The 17,250-nt window shown below is 53.5% G+C and overlaps 3 protein-coding genes across 6 annotated transcripts in view; all 3 read left to right on the top strand.

Annotated features, from left to right (window-relative positions):
* Nucleotides 1-1,048: 1,048 nt before the first annotated feature.
* On the top strand, nt 1,049-9,309 carry GMIP (GEM interacting protein). Of its 2 annotated transcripts, none has more exons than XM_078153890.1 (20): nt 1,049-1,179; nt 1,665-1,755; nt 1,926-1,986; nt 2,115-2,172; nt 2,254-2,379; nt 2,592-2,656; nt 2,928-3,038; nt 3,194-3,274; nt 3,355-3,501; nt 3,626-3,763; nt 3,903-4,099; nt 4,228-4,328; nt 4,444-4,533; nt 4,731-4,876; nt 4,979-5,167; nt 5,724-5,861; nt 6,060-6,295; nt 6,373-6,682; nt 7,620-7,686; nt 8,452-9,309. In XM_078153890.1, the coding sequence occupies exons 1-20, from the start codon at nt 1,161-1,163 to the stop codon at nt 9,153-9,155; spliced, it is 3,075 nt and encodes a 1,024-aa protein (XP_078010016.1). In that variant the 5' UTR covers nt 1,049-1,160; the 3' UTR covers nt 9,156-9,309. The 2 variants fall into 2 exon arrangements, with proteins under 2 accessions (XP_078010016.1, XP_078010017.1); XM_078153891.1 differs by lacking the exon at nt 1,049-1,179 and adding an exon at nt 1,199-1,389.
* A 513-nt stretch (nt 9,310-9,822) lies between these two features.
* LPAR2 (lysophosphatidic acid receptor 2) lies at nt 9,823-14,694 on the top strand. 2 transcript variants are annotated; one of them, XM_020995412.2, is made up of 3 exons: nt 9,823-9,872; nt 12,764-13,508; nt 14,002-14,694. In XM_020995412.2, the coding sequence occupies exons 2-3, from the start codon at nt 12,779-12,781 to the stop codon at nt 14,298-14,300; spliced, it is 1,029 nt and encodes a 342-aa protein (XP_020851071.1). In that variant the 5' UTR covers nt 9,823-9,872; nt 12,764-12,778; the 3' UTR covers nt 14,301-14,694. The 2 variants fall into 2 exon arrangements, with proteins under 2 accessions (XP_020851071.1, XP_020851072.1); XM_020995413.2 differs by lacking the exon at nt 9,823-9,872 and adding an exon at nt 9,958-10,005.
* A 1,169-nt stretch (nt 14,695-15,863) lies between these two features.
* PBX4 (PBX homeobox 4) overlaps nt 15,864-17,250 on the top strand; it is a 64,704-nt gene continuing 63,317 nt past the window's right edge. Inside the window, exon 1 of one of the 2 annotated variants that reach the window (XR_002326261.2) lies at nt 15,864-16,277. Coding sequence is in view for 1 of the 2 variants with exons in the window: in XM_020995256.2 (XP_020850915.1) it covers nt 16,012-16,277 (266 nt within the window). In the remaining variant the exon portion in view is untranslated. The remainder of the gene's footprint in view (nt 16,278-17,250) is intronic. The other variant, XM_020995256.2, reaches the window with a different exon arrangement.

Genomic DNA, 17,250 nt, shown 5'->3' with positions numbered 1-17,250 from the left:
CAGCCTACCCAGTCAGAGAGAGAGATTAATGCTTAGCTTGTCAGCCAGGAGCTGGAATGTGGCCGAGCCACCCTCACCACGACCTGGCTGGGGCAGCCCCCTGCGTCTGTCCAGACCCGTGAAGGCCACCCAGGAACAGGGTCGCTGGGCTCCCGTGACCTCCTGGGCTTCTCACAAGGAGGCCCTATGCCAGCTGGGACCAGTACCATTGGGTCTTCGAACTCCCGGAGCAGCCCATGGTCTACATCTGCCAGAAAGCAATGAGCCGGGCTGAGGCTGTAGGGGAGCCCCCGGCACAAGACGAACGCCTGGGTCCCCCCGGGGTGTCTGCCCAGCAGATGCCTGGCCTCAACCCTGGCTGGAAGTCACCGGGCCAGCTCCGCCGGGTCTCGGCGCACCTCCGCCTCATCAATGGGAAATTCCTCAACTTTCGGGCGCTGTGCCGGGAGGGCTGTGAGTGGTGGCGGCAAGGTCACCCTTGGCCCGCGGGGGAGAGCATCCAGAAGACGGGGGGTCGGACCCACAGAGCCTGGATGCGGGGAGGACTGTCCGGGCTGGACCTTCACGCCGCCTCCCCGGCAGGCGGAGCTGGGCCTGACCCCCTAGAGGCTCACCTTAGTGACCTGCTTCAGGCAGTGGCCGAGCTCCAGACCCAGCACCCGGTGCTGGTAGGACCATGTGTTCGGGGGGCCGTGGCAGCATTAGTCAACGCGGTGCAAGGTGAGGGGGCAGGAACCCAGGTGAGGGGGTGGAGTCTAGGGCTCTGTGGGCGGGGCGGGTCTCGGAAAAGCCCTTGGGCTGCGTGTAAGTGTGGGTTCCAGTGTGTCTGTCTGTGTCTGTCTGTGAGGGGGGAGCCAGGTTCCGGGTCTCTGTGCGGGTTCTAAGTTTGGATGGTGACCAGGGCCGGCGATGCCAGCCTGCCAACAGAAATTCACAACCCCAGGCCTGCTCAGCTTGAACCAGCACGTGGGGGGCGGGAGCGAGAAACTGGGCGCACAGTGAACTTCCCGCCCGCGCGTGTCCCCGCCCTGTGGAGGCGGGGCGGGTACCCGTACGGAAGCAGGAAGCCTGGGGGGCGGTGGGAGGGGAGAGGTTGGCCCCTAATTTTGCTGCATCCGGTCACCTCCACCTAGCAGCCCCCTGGGCCTGCACCTGGAGCCATGGAAGGAGCCCAGTTCGGTATGGGGGGACAGGAGGGTTCAAGTTGCCCCCTCCTCCTGTCCCCACAACTGCCCCCTCCTCACCCTCATGCCCGGCCCTCCCCCATCCGGTTGCCAAGGTGGGGGAAGTGGCTGCTTCTGCTTCTGCTGAATATGGAATGGGGTGGGGGAAGGGCCCATTGACATTCACCGAGCACCCTTCTCCCTCCTTGTGCTAGTCTGTGTGCAGGTATGTGTCTGTGTGTATGTATGTGTATATGCATACTTGTGCTCCAGTGTGCATCACACGTGTAAATGTCTGTGTGTCTATGAGTTCCTGGAGCCCTAATTGTGATTAAAAACTTAGACCGGAAGGCAGAGACAGACATGGGGTCTGAGCCTTCCTAGGATTGAAATTTCATACAGGCTCAGGAACACCTGCCCCTGGCTGGGATGGTCTGTGTGCATGAAGTAAGTGTAGTTGGGATATGTACAACCCCTTTTTCACCCATACTCCACCTCCAGGTCTCCCCCAGACTCAGGGCGCTGAGAACAGAAATCGTTACAGTGAAATCTTCAGGAGCCTGGACAACTTGGAGATTTCTTTGGGAAACTCGTGAGTGGTGGAGGAGGGAAGAGGGGAGGGAGAAAGATAAGCCTCAAACCCAGAGTCCTGCAAGATGACCCCCCTAAACCCCAGAAATCCAAAACCCACTGACCCCCACCCCAGACAGACCCAGCCAAGGGGACACCCTAACCTACCCCCACCCCTCCCCCCACCTCCAGGGCTGTGGAAATGTTGGTTGGAGACTCAGAGACATTGGATGACCCTGAGCCAGGAGTGGAGGTAAGAGGAGAGGGAGAGGGAGAGGGAAAGATTGGATCTGCTGATACCTCTAAGAATTCCTGCCTAGGTCCTAGGGAAGGGACTCGGGAATCAGTGACCGCCAGCCAAACACTGATTTTTTCCCCTAGACTAATGAGACCCAAAGTTGGAGCAGCCCCTTCCCTGGAGGCCCTGTCCCCCTCACAGGTACAGGCTGGGGTCAAGGGCTGGGGCTTGGGGTCAGGTTAAGGATTGGCTCAGTCCCTTCAGTTGACCCTTTTTCCCAAGGGGAGGAACTGGACACCCGGCTTGTGCGCAGTGAAGGAGGTGTGGAGGCTGCCCTGGATTATGCCAAGATGTGGAGCAGACATCTAAAAGAGATTTTGAGCTGGACTGAAAAGAGAGCAAGCTATGGTGATTCCTGGCCACACCCCAGCCCTGTCCCCTGACCTCCGGCCTCAACCTTTGTTTCTACTCTACCTTTGGATACTAGTGGACCCCAGTCTTTAATCAAGACTTTTGACCTTGACGCTCTTCTCCTCTGCCTCCAGCTCTTAGCCTTTATAATCATCTACAGCCAACCATGACCTCTAACCTCAGATTTGGTTTCATTTTTCCCTTCCCAGAGCTAGAATTTTCCAAAAACATCATGAAGCTCGCTGAGGCAGCAAAGGTATCCATCCAGCAGCAGGTATGGCCCTATTAACCCTTCTCAGAGTCATTCCCCTCTCCCCCATCCCCATCCTCCCTCAGCCCCAGCCCCCTGTCTCTCCTCCTATGGAGGAAAGAGCTCAGGCCTAGAAGTCAGAAGAGCTACATTCAATCCCAGCTCTGATGCTGGTCTCCAGTGACCTTGGGCCCAGAGAGTCAGCTGACCGTGTTTCTGTAAGGTCATATCCAGCTCTATCAGGCTATGGTCCTTTAACTCTAGCTTCCTCTCTTGATTTCTGCCCTTTCCCTAGCATCCTCCTGGACCACTCCGAGATGTCTATGGCCTCTTCCTAGAGCAGGACTTCATCCTTGGAGACCTGACACTGCAGATACTGACACAGCAGAAACATAATTATTACCAGGTTTATGTGTGTGTGTGTGTGTGTGTGTGTGTATATGATATATGTATGTGGGCATGTGCATGTACCCTCATCCCCACTAACTCCTAGGAAGAGTTGAGCAGGTAGGGAGTCCCAGAGCTATAGGCCTTTCTCAACCCTGGTCTCTGTTCCTACAGCCCCTAGTGGCCCAGAGGAATGAAATAGAGAAAAGACGGAAAGAGATGAAGGCTCAGTGGGCTCGTGAACAGAAGAGGATGGTGAGGGGGAAACCAGGGAAGAGGGAGGTACCTGCTCATCCCTGACCCCTACCACCACTGACCCTGACCTCTGACCCCAGAATGAGGCAGTGCTGGCCTTGCGGCGAGCTCGGGTCCAGTACCTACAGAGGAGTGAGGATGCACAGGCTCGAATCTTGGGCCTTCCTGAGGCTCCCAGCAAACAGCAAGAGCGAAGGCGCCGTTCACGGGATGATGCCCAGGCCAAGGTAGGGGCCCAGCTTCTGATTTTGCTCAGTGTTCGAGTCTCCCTCCCCACCCCCCCATGTCTCTATTCCCCCTCGCTCTCTGTGCGTCAGTTTCCCTTCCCTCTCCATACCTTGGTTTCCCCAGGCACAGGAAGCTGAAGCTCACTATCAGGCCTGCATCCGGGAGGCCAACCTCCGGCAGCGGGATCTGGAGGCTACAAAACAGAGAATCGTGTCCCGTGTCCGGAAGATGTTGCTTCAGGGGGATGTGGAGCTCAAGAAGGTGAGTGTTGGGATGGGGGTGTCTCTTAGAGGTCAGTTCCCTTAGAGAGGATTTGGGGGCCTCTAAAGGTTTGAGAGATGGTGGAGGGGAAATTTCTGGGTTTCTGAGTGCTCTATAAGGGATCTATGTGCTTCTCTAGGTGTCCATGTACCTCTTCAGCCTTCGGGGAAACCTGGCTCAGCGAGGACCCCAAGGTTTCTCAGCACTTAGTGAATGCTGTACGCCCTTTGAGCCTGGTCAGCGGTACCTTGAGTTTGTACAGACAATGTGGCCAGAGCCCCCTCCTCCAGCCCCACCAGATTTCTCCTTCCAGGAGTTTGTGGCCTCAACACAGAGGTGGGGAATGAGTCTGTGGGGATGGTCAGTACCTAGTGGGTTAATGCTGGGTCAGGGCAAGGGGATTTTGGATGTGAGAGGATTCTAGTGCCTGACTGGGCTCAGCACTCATCCATAACTCCCTTTAGCTCCCCTCTGGATGCTCGAAAGAAGGTTCCATCCCAGCAATCCTTGCAGTCCAATGAATCCTTATTGGAGCTCAACCTCTGGGAGGAGCCTGGGGACCATGGTGAGGGTGAAGGAATGAGGAATAATGTATGGGGAAATGTTTTGGGGAGATGGGAGTAAGGTGATGGGGCCCTCAGAAGGTTTTATACTCACTCTCTGCCTTCCTTTCCATCCAGGGAGCCTGGGCATCTGTCTAGGCAGCGACGTGGACAGTGTAGGTGGAAGCAGCGAGTCTAGGTCTCTGGACTCGCCTACATCGAGCCCTGGTGAGGTTTTAACTTTGGACGTCATCCCTTCGGCCCCATAGGTTTGGAAAAAGTGAGAGCTTCTCTCTCCTCCTCATGACTCATCCCCCTAAATGAGCCCCAGACCCTGAATTCTCAGATGACCTCAAAAAGAGGGGAATCAGGGGCCAGATCTTAGGTGACCCTAACTTGAATATCCCTTCCCTACTGACCCCTAGAGCTTGGGGATGGAGCAGACAATGACACATTGAAGAAGTGGACACAATCCATTGCAGCCCAGACCCACCATTTTCGAAGGCTTCGAGGCCCAGCTAAGTGCCGTGAGTGTGAGACCTTCATGGTCAGCGGGATCGAGTGTGAGGAGGTATTGTGACCCTGACTCCTCTCTGACCTCTTGCCATTTGATGACTCTCAGCCTTTTCATGATTCCCGGTGGCACTTACCCCTTTTATGATTGATCCTTCAGTGCTCTCTGGCCTGCCACAAGCGCTGCCTGCAGTCTTTACTGATTCATTGTGGCCACAGGAAGCTCCCAGCCCGAACTCAGCTCTTTGGAGTTGACTTTCTACAGCTGCCCCGGGACTTCCCAGAGGAGGTGCCCTTCTTGGTCATCAAATGCACTGCTGAAATTGAGCACCGTGCCCTCGGTGTACAGGTGCCACGTCAATTCTGTTTAATAAGCATTGAAGTGCCTACTGTGTGTCAGGCATTGTGTGTACTGGAGATACAATGACAAAAATGACAGCCCCTGCCCTCGAGAAACCAATGTGTAGATTAAAAAGTTAAACAAAATACATATACATATATATATATATATATATACATATATATATATATATATATATATATATATATATATATATATATATATATATATAAAATTGGGAAGGGGCACATTAGCAATTAAGGAGCTCATTGTAGGTTTCCTTTAAGATGTGGCACTTGAGTTAAACTCTGAAGGAAGCTGGTGATCTTGTTGACAAAGAGTTAGGGAGGGAGTGTATTCTAGGTATGGAATGAGGGAAGAAGCAATCCTGATCCCAACCCTGGGTCAGGCCCTGACTCCTAGTGACCCCTAGCCAGACCTTGATCCCCGAGTCAACCATCTGATCCTTGACTTCCCAGTATCTTCTGATGGACCCATGAGCTCTGAATGATTTGGGCCTTTTAAGTGGCCCTTTGGCTTCATGACTTAAAACTCCAATCCTCAGGGTATTTACCGAATCAGCGGGTCACGGGTTCGAGTGGAGCGGCTATGTCAGGCCTTTGAAAATGGCTGGGCCTTGGTGGAGTTGTCGGGTAACTCTCCCCACGATGTCACTGGAGTACTCAAGCACTTTCTTAAGGAGGTGGGGCTCAGGCCAGATGGGAAGGGGGCATCAGGGAGCCAAGGAGGATGGTGGAGGGCTGAACTTGGGTACTAGGCTTGGGAGACTAAAGGATGGAAGTCAGGTGGGGAAGATGGGAGCCCATGAGGGATAGGAGGGTGGAGCAGCAAACTGAGATCTGTTCTGGGAGTTAAGCCAGAACACTCCTTGTTCTCCCAGCTCACAGATTCTATCATCCCCTCTCAACTCTATGGTGCCTTCATCTCTCTGGCTAAGACTTTTCAACCAGGGGTATCATCAGATGCCTCAGGGAGCTCTGAATGTGAACTCAATCTTGACCCCAGCCCCAGTGCTGACTCTGTGGCTGAAGCTGTCAGTGCCCTGAGAACTCTCCTGAGACAGTTGCCTGGCTCTAACTACAATACTCTCCGGCATCTGGTGGCCCATTTGTTCAGGTAGGGTTGGGGCTGGGGCTTGGGCCAGGGGCTAGAGGTCTCAAAGTAGCAACCTCTGAACCCAGATCTTCCTCCAGGGTGGCCTCAAGGTTTGAGGAAAACAAGATGTCAGCCAACAACTTGGGCATCGTGTTTGGGCCAACGCTGCTTCGGCCACCAAAGGGCCAGGGTGGGGTTAGCGCCAACCCAGTGGCCTGCCTCCTGGACTCAGGATACCAGGCCCAGATGGTCGAGTTTCTCATCCTCCACTATGAGGATGTCTTCGGGATGGAAGAACTCCCTCCGACCACCGCAGAAACATCTGACTCTGGAACTCCTGATCATGTCACACAGACCTCTACTGAAGAGGGGTCTGGGACTTCAGGGGTCCAAGCATCATCTGATGAGGTAGGATCCGTTAATAGTCAGTCTCCAGCCCTCTCTCCAGTACAACCTCAGTGGAGGTCCTGTGCACTGCCAGAGAGCCTGGGCCCAGTCAAGGGAAGTGGTGAAGCAATAGCTTCAGGGTAATGGGGGAGGGGAACAGGAACAATAGGGTAACAGGGAAGAATGAATAGTGTGCTAATAGTTAGGGGGGGTGTGACTGTGTCTATATAGAGGCTATAGTGTCAGAGATGATAGGGAATGGTATAAGTAAATTGTAAAGAGGAAATGACATTCTGCGTCCCATGGGGAATGGATAGGGGTGGGGAGTGGTATGTCCTAGAATATGATGATGCATGTGGAAGCATGAACTTGCCCAAATTCCAGCACACCTGAGGGATTGTTTTATATTATCAGAGAGCTTTCCTCCAAAAGTAGTTAAGGTTTTGTGTAAATTCTGCTGACTAAGGGGAGAATTTCCAAGGAGTAGGGAAAGAGTGAGATTTGTGAGGGGTCCTGCGCGCTCCTGAGCACTGTGCTGGAGTGTGTCCCGGGTCAGGCTCACTGAGTAGGAATCCATCTCTGTATTTGTTCATGGCCAGGGTAAGACTCTATGGGTCTGTCTTGTATAAACTCTCAGGATTTCTCTCTCTCTGTCCCGGTTTAGACGCTTTTGGTCTTGGGTTTGACTTTGGGAGCTTCTTTGTCTCCAGGCCATGTTAAAATCTCTGGGTCAATCCCAAGTGAGACTCTCTGAATGTCTGGGTTAGACTACCTGTCTTGGGCTAAACCTTTTGAGCCACCTTTGGGTCTTTGTTTCTGTCCCAGGTCAGAGTGCCTGGTTTGCTCTGTAGTTCTATCCTGGATCAAAGTCTCTAGGTCTATCCTGGATCAGACTCTTTGGGTCTCAGAGTTGGGACCGTTTCAGTCTCTTGGCTTTTACTGATGCTTCTCTTCACAGACTTCACCATCCAAAGGTGACTTCATTGAGTGGGTCGTTGGGAACCCCTCAGAAGAGGGAAGAGAAGGTGAGTGTAGTGGTTAGAAGATGTCTGGGAGGTCTTAGGTAGACATGACTCTGCCTTAGAGATTTGGGGGTTACTCTGGGAGGTAACTGAGGAAGGGCTGACAGCTCTGATATCTTGAACATCCCTGAGAAGTTTGGGATACTGTGGCCCTAAGTGAATTTAATTGTTACTAGTAATAATAATAGCTAGCATTTACATAGGTTTGCAAAGCATTTTAGAGATATTGTCTTATTTTATCCTTACAACAACCCTGGGAGATAGATGCTATTATCCCCATTTTACAGATGAGGAAAATGAGGCATAGAGAGGTTAAGTGACTTGTTCAGTCACACAGCTAGTAAGTACCTATTTGAACTCAGCTATTCCTGGCTCCACAGGTAGCTAGATGGTTCAGTGGATAAAATACTGAGCCTGGAGTCAGGAAGACCAGAATTCAAATCCACCTTCAGACACTTAACTAGCTGTGTGACCCTGGGCAAATCACTTAACCTCTGTTTGCCTTAATCCACTGGAGAAGGAAATGGCAAACCACTCCAGTATCTTTGTCAAGAAAACCCCATGGACAGTATGGCCCACAGAGTCAGGAAGAATCTCACACAACTGAACAACAATTCCTGACTCCAGGTCCAGTACTCTAACTGCCTACAGAACTTGGGGTTCCAGTGACCTGGGGATAACTGTGGGTTTAGAGGTATAGTATATAGGAATAATGTTGGAGGGAGATTTAGGGAGGCAAAAACTAATCAGATGCCTTTCCTCTGTCAGATTCCAGTCAAGTTCGTGAGGAAACCCCTCTAGGGACACAATCCCGGGGACACTTTAGTCGCCAGCCTGTGAAATATCCCCGGGCAGGAGGAGTCAGGCCTGTCATCCACCAGTTGTCCAGCCTGGCCCTGGTGGCCTCTAAACTCTGTGAGGAAACCCCTATCAAGGACCGACATGGAAGCCTTCGGGGCCAGGGTCCTTGGACCAGTGCCTCCCCAGAAGGCAGCCCCCTTCGCCGAGCCAAACTGCCAAAGCACTTTGAGATTACCCAGGAGACAGCCCGACTCCTCTCCAAACTCCAGAGAGAAGAGTCTCAGGATGGCAGGGAATCCCCCTGCTGGCCTGAGCTAGAGCCTCAGTCCCAGTCCCAGTCCCAGCCCCAGTCCCAGCCCCAGCCCCAGCCCCAGCCCCAGCCCCAGCCCCAGCCCCAGTTCCAGCCCCAGCCCCAGCCCCAGCCCCAGTTCCAGCCCCAGCCCCAGCCCCAGCCCCAGCCCCAGCCCCAGTCCCAGCACCAGCACCAGCCCCAGCCCCAGTCCCAGCCCCAGCCCCAGTCCCAGTCCCAGCCCCAGCCCCAGTCCCAGTCCCAGCCCCAGCCCCAGCCCCAGTCCCAGCCCCAGCCCCAGCCCCAGTCCCAGTCCCAGCCCCAATTCCAACCCCAGCCTGAGCTCCATTCCCAGTTTGAGGAGGCTGAGGACCATTTGTGACTTATACTCCTTCCTCCCCATCCTGAGAGCCTCAGAGTCAACGCAAATCATTTTCTGGTCACTCAGAGCAGTTGGAGTGACCATATTCCCCTTGCTCTCACTGACCATTGCTGTCACGAACTAGCAGTCAATAAATTTCTCTGTCTTCCTTGTTTCTGGCTGTCTGACTTGGGTTATATATAGGGCAGAGGTGACCATCTAATGAAGGATCAAGGAGGGCACAGACTGGTGACCCTACCTAATAGCCCTGGCCAAGCTACAAGGTCCAGAGGCTGGAGAGGGAGGTGAGTGTGGGTGGCATGGTGAAGGGGGAGAACCGGAGGTGCCAACCTAAGAGGAAACACCTACTCCACCCCACCTCACCCCTAGCTCAGAGGGAGGCCACGGAGCAAATTTCCCAGTCCTTAATTCAACAAGCATTTATTAACCTTCATAAGTAACAGGCTTTGCGGTTACAAAGACAAAAAAAAAAAGAAATGGTCTCTGCCTTCAAAGAATTTACATTCTACATAAAAATAAAGTATAAGAGAGGCCTTCAAGGAGCCCTCTTCCGCAAGTAGGCAGTCAAGCTTGCCTCGGCCTGGGCCAGAGAAATTGGGCAGGGCCGAGATTCTGCAGAAATCACAGGGAACGCCTCCTGCTGCCAGTCCCTCTCCCGCCCGCCCAGGCGCCGCCCACAGGGCCGCACGCGGAGAAACCGGCTCCAGGTGGTCTCAGGTCTCTGGCTCTGGGAAGGAGGGGGTTCCGGGAGAGGAGGGTGGGGGGGCCCAATGGCTGGGCTGGGGGGGTTGTGGGTGGGGGACTTAGGTGACTGGGGCTCTGCGGCGGGCCTGGGACGGGAGAGACTGCTGTAGGTGACTTCTGGCGGGCCAGCGATTGGGTGGGGAAGGGGCTCGGTGGCGGGCCCGGGATGGGGGAGAAGGGCCGGAAGGGCTTTGTGACGGGCGGACCTGGGGAGAGGGCTCGGAGGAGGCCCGGCCCTGAGCCAGGATTCTGCTCCTGGGAGTTGGGGCTTCACTTGCAAACGGGGTTTGAACGGGAAGGGGCCCCGGGGGAGGCCCCTCTTAGGCATCCTGGGGGAGGGAGCTGATGGGAGGAGGGACCAAAAGACTGCGAAGAGTTGGAGGAAGGGGAAGGGGCCGGGAGGAATGTGGGAAAAGTTAGGGGTTAGGAGGCCGGCTTCTCTTTAGGGGCTGCTAGTCTGTAGCTGCATCGGTGAGAGGGGCTGGGATGTTTGCTGGGTCCTAGATGGGAGAGCGGCAGCCTGCGGACTTCTTAGTGTTGGGAAATGGAGTGAAACCGTTGGTTGTTAGGTGGTTCTAAAGCTGCCTGCTGATCAAAGTGGGGGGGGGGCCGCAAAAACCCTGCTTGACAAGACCACTCTATCCAAGGATAGACCTCAAGTGCCAAAACTGCCACCAGGCCTTTTCGATGAAGGGAGGAATGGGGGTCCCTGTTTCAGATCTGCTTATTGCTCCTAGGGGGTCTTTGGGGGGGCCCCCTCTCTCAATGTGCAGAGAGTTTCTCACTGGTATCACCCTCATTCTATTTGTCTTCCCTCTCCCTCGCCCCTCCCCTCCCCCTCCCTTCCCTTCCCTCTCCTTCTTTTATTCTTACCTCTCCTCTCTACATATCTCCCTGTTCCCAGCAGAGGCCAGTCACCTTCTGTTGGAAACTCCACTTTCAGTTTTCATGACATTCCTCTCTCTTGTTTCTCCTACCTCTCTGACTGCTCCTTCTCAGTCTCCTTTGCTGGATCTTCATCCTTGTACTGCCTTATAGATGTAGGTGAACCCTTCGGCTCTGTCCTGGGCCCTTTTTTGTCTGTATACCCTCTTCTTTGGTGATCTCACTAGCTCTCCTGGGTTCAGTTCTTTCTATGAATTTGTTTCCCAAATCTAATATATCCAGCCCTAGTTTTTCTTCTGAGTTCTGGTCTTACATCAACAACTGCCTGTTTGGCAGCCTTCTCAAACTCAGTATGTCCAAAATAGCTTATTATAAGCTTCTTCCAACCCTCCCCCCTTTTTCAATTTTCTTGTTATTGTTAAGGGCACTACTGTCCTCCAAGTTACCCTCACTTCCAATCTTAATGTCCTTCTGGGCTCCTCTCATTCCACTTATCCAATCTGCCACCAAGTCTTGCCATTTCTGCTTTAACCAAATCCATTGTAAATATCCCCTTCTCTCCCTTGACACAGCCATCACTCTGATGCATGCCCACATCACCTCTCACCTGGCTATTGCAATAGCTTGCTGGTTGGCCTTCATGTCTCAAGTGTCTCCCCATTCCAATTCACCTTCTACACAACTATGAGTGATTTTCATAAACCATGTCACTCCCACACACACTCAAAGTCCAATTACTCCTTTTCACCTCCAGGATCAAGTAAGAGAAATCTTTTGCTAGGCAATTAAGGCTTTTTACAACCTGGGCCCCTTCCTACTCTTCCACTCCTCACACTTTATTCCTCTCTGGATGTTAGCCTATTTCCACACAGTTGAAACTTCTTTCCCCACCTCTGTATTTGTACTGTATGTCCCCCATGCTTGGAATGCTTTCTTCTTACCTCTGTTTCTTGACACCCCTGGATTCTTTAATGACTCAGCTTGACTGCCACCTTCTGCAGAAAGCCTTTCCCAGTTTCCCATCCCCCTCCCTGGCTGCTAGCCTTTGCTTCTAAGGTTCTCTGTATTTAACTTGTATATTGTTCAGTCAGTCATGTTCTACTCTATGTGACCCCATGGACCATAGCATACCAATGCTGTCCTGGGGGTTTTCTTGGCAAAGATACTGGAATAGTTTGTCATTTCCTTTTCCAGTGGATTAAGGCAAACAGAGGTTAAATGACTTATCCAGGGCCACACAGCTAATATGTGAGGCCAGATTTGAACTCAAGTCTTCCTGACTCCAGGCAGAGCAATCTATCCACTGAACCACCTAGCTGCCTCCAACTTGCATATGCCTATTTATTTATATGTTATCACCTTCATTAGTGTATTAAGCTCCTTGAGTGCTGGGACTGTTTCTGCCTTTCTTTGTATAATCCCAAAGCCAATTAGTGTGCCTGGCACAGAGTAAGTGCTAAGTCAATACTATATTGATTGATTGCCTTCTAAATGCAAAGGTACTATGCTGATCTTTGGACAGTAGTGGTATTTTCTCATAGAAATGACCTGACTGATCTTTCCCCTTTCAAACACAACTACCACATTCTATGCTCCCACATCACTTCTTTAACTGGTTCTTCTTACCAACTACCCCTCACCTGTGTCTCCTCACTAATTTTTACCTTCCCTGGTTATCCAGCCTCCTATCCTATGTCTCCATAGTGACCACTACTGCCTCTTCCATCTCCTTTCACTGAGTGAACCGCTATTCCTCATACTGACTTCTCTGTCATTGGCTGGCCTCTCTCTCACATTGGGCATCCTGACTACCCTCCATCTGTATCCTTTCATTAGCCAACCCCTTTGTCTCCTTCCTGACGTCCCACTGACTGACCTCTGCCTCCCTCATGTCCCAACATTGTTAGCTTCTTGTGTCTTCACAGAGATTACTCCTTCTCTCTTTGTCTTCATTGACCACTAGCTTCTCATGTCCCCAGGCTTTGGCTGCAGTCATGGATCACTGTTACGATAATGAATCTGTGAGCTTCTTCTACAACCACAGTGGGAAGCATTTGAGTCTGTCCTGGCAGCCCAAGGACGTGGTAATGGTGGTCCTGGGGCTTACCGTCAGTGTAGTGGTTCTACTGACCAATCTGCTGGTCATTGTGGCCATAATGTCCAACCGGCGGCTACACCTACCCATTTACTATCTGCTAGGGAACCTGGCTGCAGCTGATCTGTTTGCAGGATTGGCCTACCTGTTCCTCATGCTGCACACAGGCCCCCGAACAGCCCAGCTCTCAGTGAGGGTCTGGTTTTTGCGACAGGGTCTGCTGGACGCTAGCCTCAGTGCTTCTGTTGTCAACCTGCTGGCCATCGCAGTGGAGCGGCACCGCAGTGTCATGGCAGTGCAGCCACTGAGCCTCCTACCCCGGGGCCGTGTGTTGCTGCTCATGGCTGGCAGTTGGGTAGTTGCGCTGGGCCTGGCACTTTTGCCCTCCTACTGGAACTGCTTGTGTAACCTGGACCACTGTGCCCGCCTGGCCCCGCTCTACAGCCGCACCTTCCTGACTGCCTGGGCCCTTGGGAACCTGCTGGCCTTCCTGCTTATGGCAGCTGTCTATGCACGCATCTTCTTCTATGTTCGAAGGCGCATGAATCGCATGTCACAACACGCTGGCTTCCACCCACGCTACCGTGAGACCACAGTTGCTCTAGTCAAGACAGTGGTCATCATTTTGGGTGAGGGAACTTTGTCTACAATGTGGACCTCCTCCCTTCAATGACTAGCTCCTTCCCAATGACTGACCCATTCATTGACTCCCTCACTAGTTACCACTGACTGCCCCTCCCCCCCAAAAAAGTGACCGACTTACCTGTAGGGATCTTTCCTCTCAGAAAAACCAGCTTCCTTAGAGTAACTGTCCCAACCCCTTCTAACTGATTGATTTGATACTAGCTATGACAGCCTCCTCCTTTAAAGTAGTTGGACTGCCCTCCACCCTTCTAGTGATCTACCCTCTCTGAGAATGGTTGACCTCCTGGCATTTGTGATTTATTCCCCCCCCCCAAAAGTAACTAGTTTCTTTGAAAATAACTGATTCTTCCCTCTGGAGTAATTGGTACTCCTCTATGAGTGACTAACACACCCCAGCTGACCAGAGCCCTCAGAGTGAGCAACACTTTGACTGAGCCCACACTAACAACCACTAATTACTCTGTTCTCTGTCCCTAGGGGCATTTGTGGTTTGCTGGACACCTGGACAGGTGGTATTGCTTCTGGATGGGCTGGGCTGTGACTCCTGCAATGTCTTAGCTGTGGAGAAGTACTTCCTGCTTTTGGCGGAGGCTAACTCACTGGTCAACCCAGTTGTATATTCATGTCGGGATGCTGAGATGCGCAGTACCTTCCGCCGTCTACTCTGTGGCTGCTTGAGGAGCTCTTCCCGCCACATGCCCCAAAATGGGCCAAGACCTGGAATGAGGATCAATCTTCCTGACAGTGGCCATCCCCTGGTGGATTCTTCCCTTTAGCTGTCTCTACACCAATAGGACAGGACTGATAACTGTGATTGGGGTGGGAACTGACTGCTGCGAACTGGGGTAATGAATAGTGAACTGTCTCTAAGGCAGGCTGAGACTTAACCCCTTCAAATGAGATGAAACCGACTACTGGGGCCATAGACTATCAAGGTCAGGGCCAGTATCCACCATCAATTTGCCTTGATGTAACCTTAGGGTTGTCTGTAGCCCCCTACCCCCACCCCCACTTAGTGGGGAGAAGAGAGATGCTTCTATTTGACAATTTTACAAACATTTGACTAACCCTTGGGGGCTGAGACAGGGCTCCCTTTAATTCTTGGTTTGGACATCGTGGATATGCTTCCCAGATCAAAGGGATTAATTAATAAGGACCATGGATTCATAATCTGGTTGGATCTAATTCTGTGGGGAAAATGGGTAGCTGAAGTTTCTGCCTATCCTCCCCCAACCCTTCCCCATAAGCCAGAGCTGGGAATCTGCCTCCCCGTCCCCTCTCCTCCATTGACTGAAGCCTTGTATTGACCTAAGCTAGGCATTTCTGGCCCTTCAACATATATGGGAGTGGGGTTCTGTCTGGAACAGCCCTGCCCCAATCCTATCTCCTTTCGATTCCTGTGGGTGGTCTGTTTCCTGATCCACAATTAAGGGCTATATCCCTTCATCCAACTGGTCCCCTTGGAAACCTGGGGCCTCCAGTTTCCAAAGGGTGTGACCCTTCAAAGCACTCAGCCCAGCAGAGACAAAGATTCTCCATCTTGCTTTGTCTAAAAGCAATCACTATCTGTGATAGTCGGAGAAGGGAGGGTGCTTTGTGAGCAGATGGGGAAGGGGGAGTGGCTTGCAACTCCACTGTCCCTTCCTCTGCCCCCAACTCAGGCCTGTGTCCATCTGTTTGAGGCCAGAGTCTCTTGGAATAGGAAAGCTCCTCTAGGGATAGAAATGATGGAATGTGGCCTATAAGGTATACCTCAAGAGCCTTGGGATTACTCCCTCCTCCCCAGGATAATAGGAAATGAGGCTTTGCCATGGCACCAGGTCTGATTACTCTTTAGAGGAAGAGCCATTCCCTGGAGGCAGCCTCAGTTTACCACAAGGACAGCCTCAGACTGGAGTTCAGCCAGCCCTGTCTCAACCTTAGTTTGGGGCTCAGCCTCCTCCACTTTAACCTCAGATTGGGAAACTCAGCCTCCCCCAACCCTGCCTCAGATTAGGACCCGGCTCAGCCTCCTCTTAGTCTAGCCCCATATTGGGGGTTTAACCTTCCCTAACCCCGCCTCAGATTAGGATTCAGCCTCCTCCAGCCCAGCGTCAGTTTGGGGGCTCAGCCTCCCCCAACCTCAGAATGTGGCCTCTCTTCTGGAGGGGGCGGATGGAGATGTCTGAGGGAGGGACGGGGGGGAGGGGGGGCGGGCAACCCTGAAGCCTAGACTTGGACCCGCCAAGTGTAGGGCGGGGGCGGAGGCTGTTGCCCCGGCAACGGAGCCAGCGGCCTCCCTGCGGCGCGGGGCGTGGCTGAGGGCGGACTCGCGCTGGCGCGCGCCGCGGGAACGGAAAGCGGCCGGCCGGCCGGGGGCGGGACCAGGCGCGCGCCCCCGCGGCGGGGCCTGTCGGAGCGCGCAAGGCGGTCGCGAGGCGCGGGGCTGTTGGTCGCCGACAACGCCGGAGGCCCCGCGGGCTCCCCCTCCCTCAGCGCCTCCGGGCCATGGACGACCCGTCCCGGCTGTTGGCGGCGGCGGCGGCGGCGGCTGCTGCGGCCACGCACCCCGTGGGGGCGCTCTCCGGGATTCCGCCCCTACCCCTGCCGCCGCCCGACGCTGAGGAGCTGGAGCCCGCGGCCCCGCACCGCCTCCCGCCGCAGCCGGGGCCCCCGCCGCCCGCCCCGGGACCCGGCCCGCACCAGGACACCGGCGATATCCTGCAGCAGATCATGGCCATCACCGACCAGAGCTTGGACGAGGCGCAGGCCCGGTACGGGGAAGGGGAGGGGTCTGCGTGAAGGGGAGGGTGGGGGAGGGGGGACGTGGGGCGCGGAGGTCGGAAAGGGTCCGGCCAAGGTGGGGGTGGGGGAGGGTCCGGAGCCTGGGAGCCCTGCTGCCTCTCGGGTCGTGCGGCCGCCGGAGGGCAAGGAGTCCTGAATGAACTGGAGGAGCTGAGTTCCTAGGCCGGGTTCACCGCTGCCCTCGGAGGTGGAGAGTGGACTAGGAATGAGTTTTCCCAAACTTTATTTCCCCTGGCGCCCAGGTGGAAAGTCCGACACCTCGAGTGTGCTCTCCCTAGCTCCTCACCCTGAAGGAGAGTCGGGAAAGCGCAGTGCCCGCCTAGCACATCATAGTAGGTGCTTAATAAGTGCTTCCTAACGTAAGCTAGCTCCTTGAGAGCAGGGACTGCCTTTTTGCCTTTCTTTGTATTCCCATCGCTTAACGCGGTGTCTGGTGCGTCCTAGGCACTTAATAAATGTGCCTTAATAAACGACTTCCTGAAAGGACTGAGCACCCAGAATTCGGAGCCCGAGTTGTTCTCCAGCACGAGTAACAGGACAACAGGTTGAACGTGGACCTACTACAGGCAATGCTCCCATTCTTTATCCTTCCCTTTTACCGAGTGTCATTGGGTAGGTGCCATATGATAGACTTGAGGGAAAACAAGATCGGGAATCTACACAGAAAGAAGAATGGAAGGGGCAGATAACACAGATATCAGAGTATGCTGAGCATGTAGCAATTCCTTTCACTACTTCAATGGATCCATGGTTTCGTCTACGTGGGTACTCCCTTCAACAGTAAAGATCAAAACCCAGCCACACCTTCTCTTTCTTGATTTCCTGAGTTCATAAATGTTGTTCTACCCAACATTGCTAGGGCTTGCCTCTAGGTGCTTTGACACGTTTTGCTGACTGTGTGACCTTGGTACTGTGGTACTACGTATGGCCTAAGTACTCCCG

The sequence above is a fragment of the Phascolarctos cinereus genome, unplaced genomic scaffold (assembly GCF_003287225.1).
Source record: "Phascolarctos cinereus isolate Bilbo 61053 unplaced genomic scaffold, phaCin_HiC Scaffold_4;HRSCAF=312, whole genome shotgun sequence".
NCBI classification, from domain to species: domain Eukaryota; kingdom Metazoa; phylum Chordata; class Mammalia; order Diprotodontia; family Phascolarctidae; genus Phascolarctos; species Phascolarctos cinereus.
This window is presented reverse-complemented; position numbering and strand designations above follow the sequence as displayed.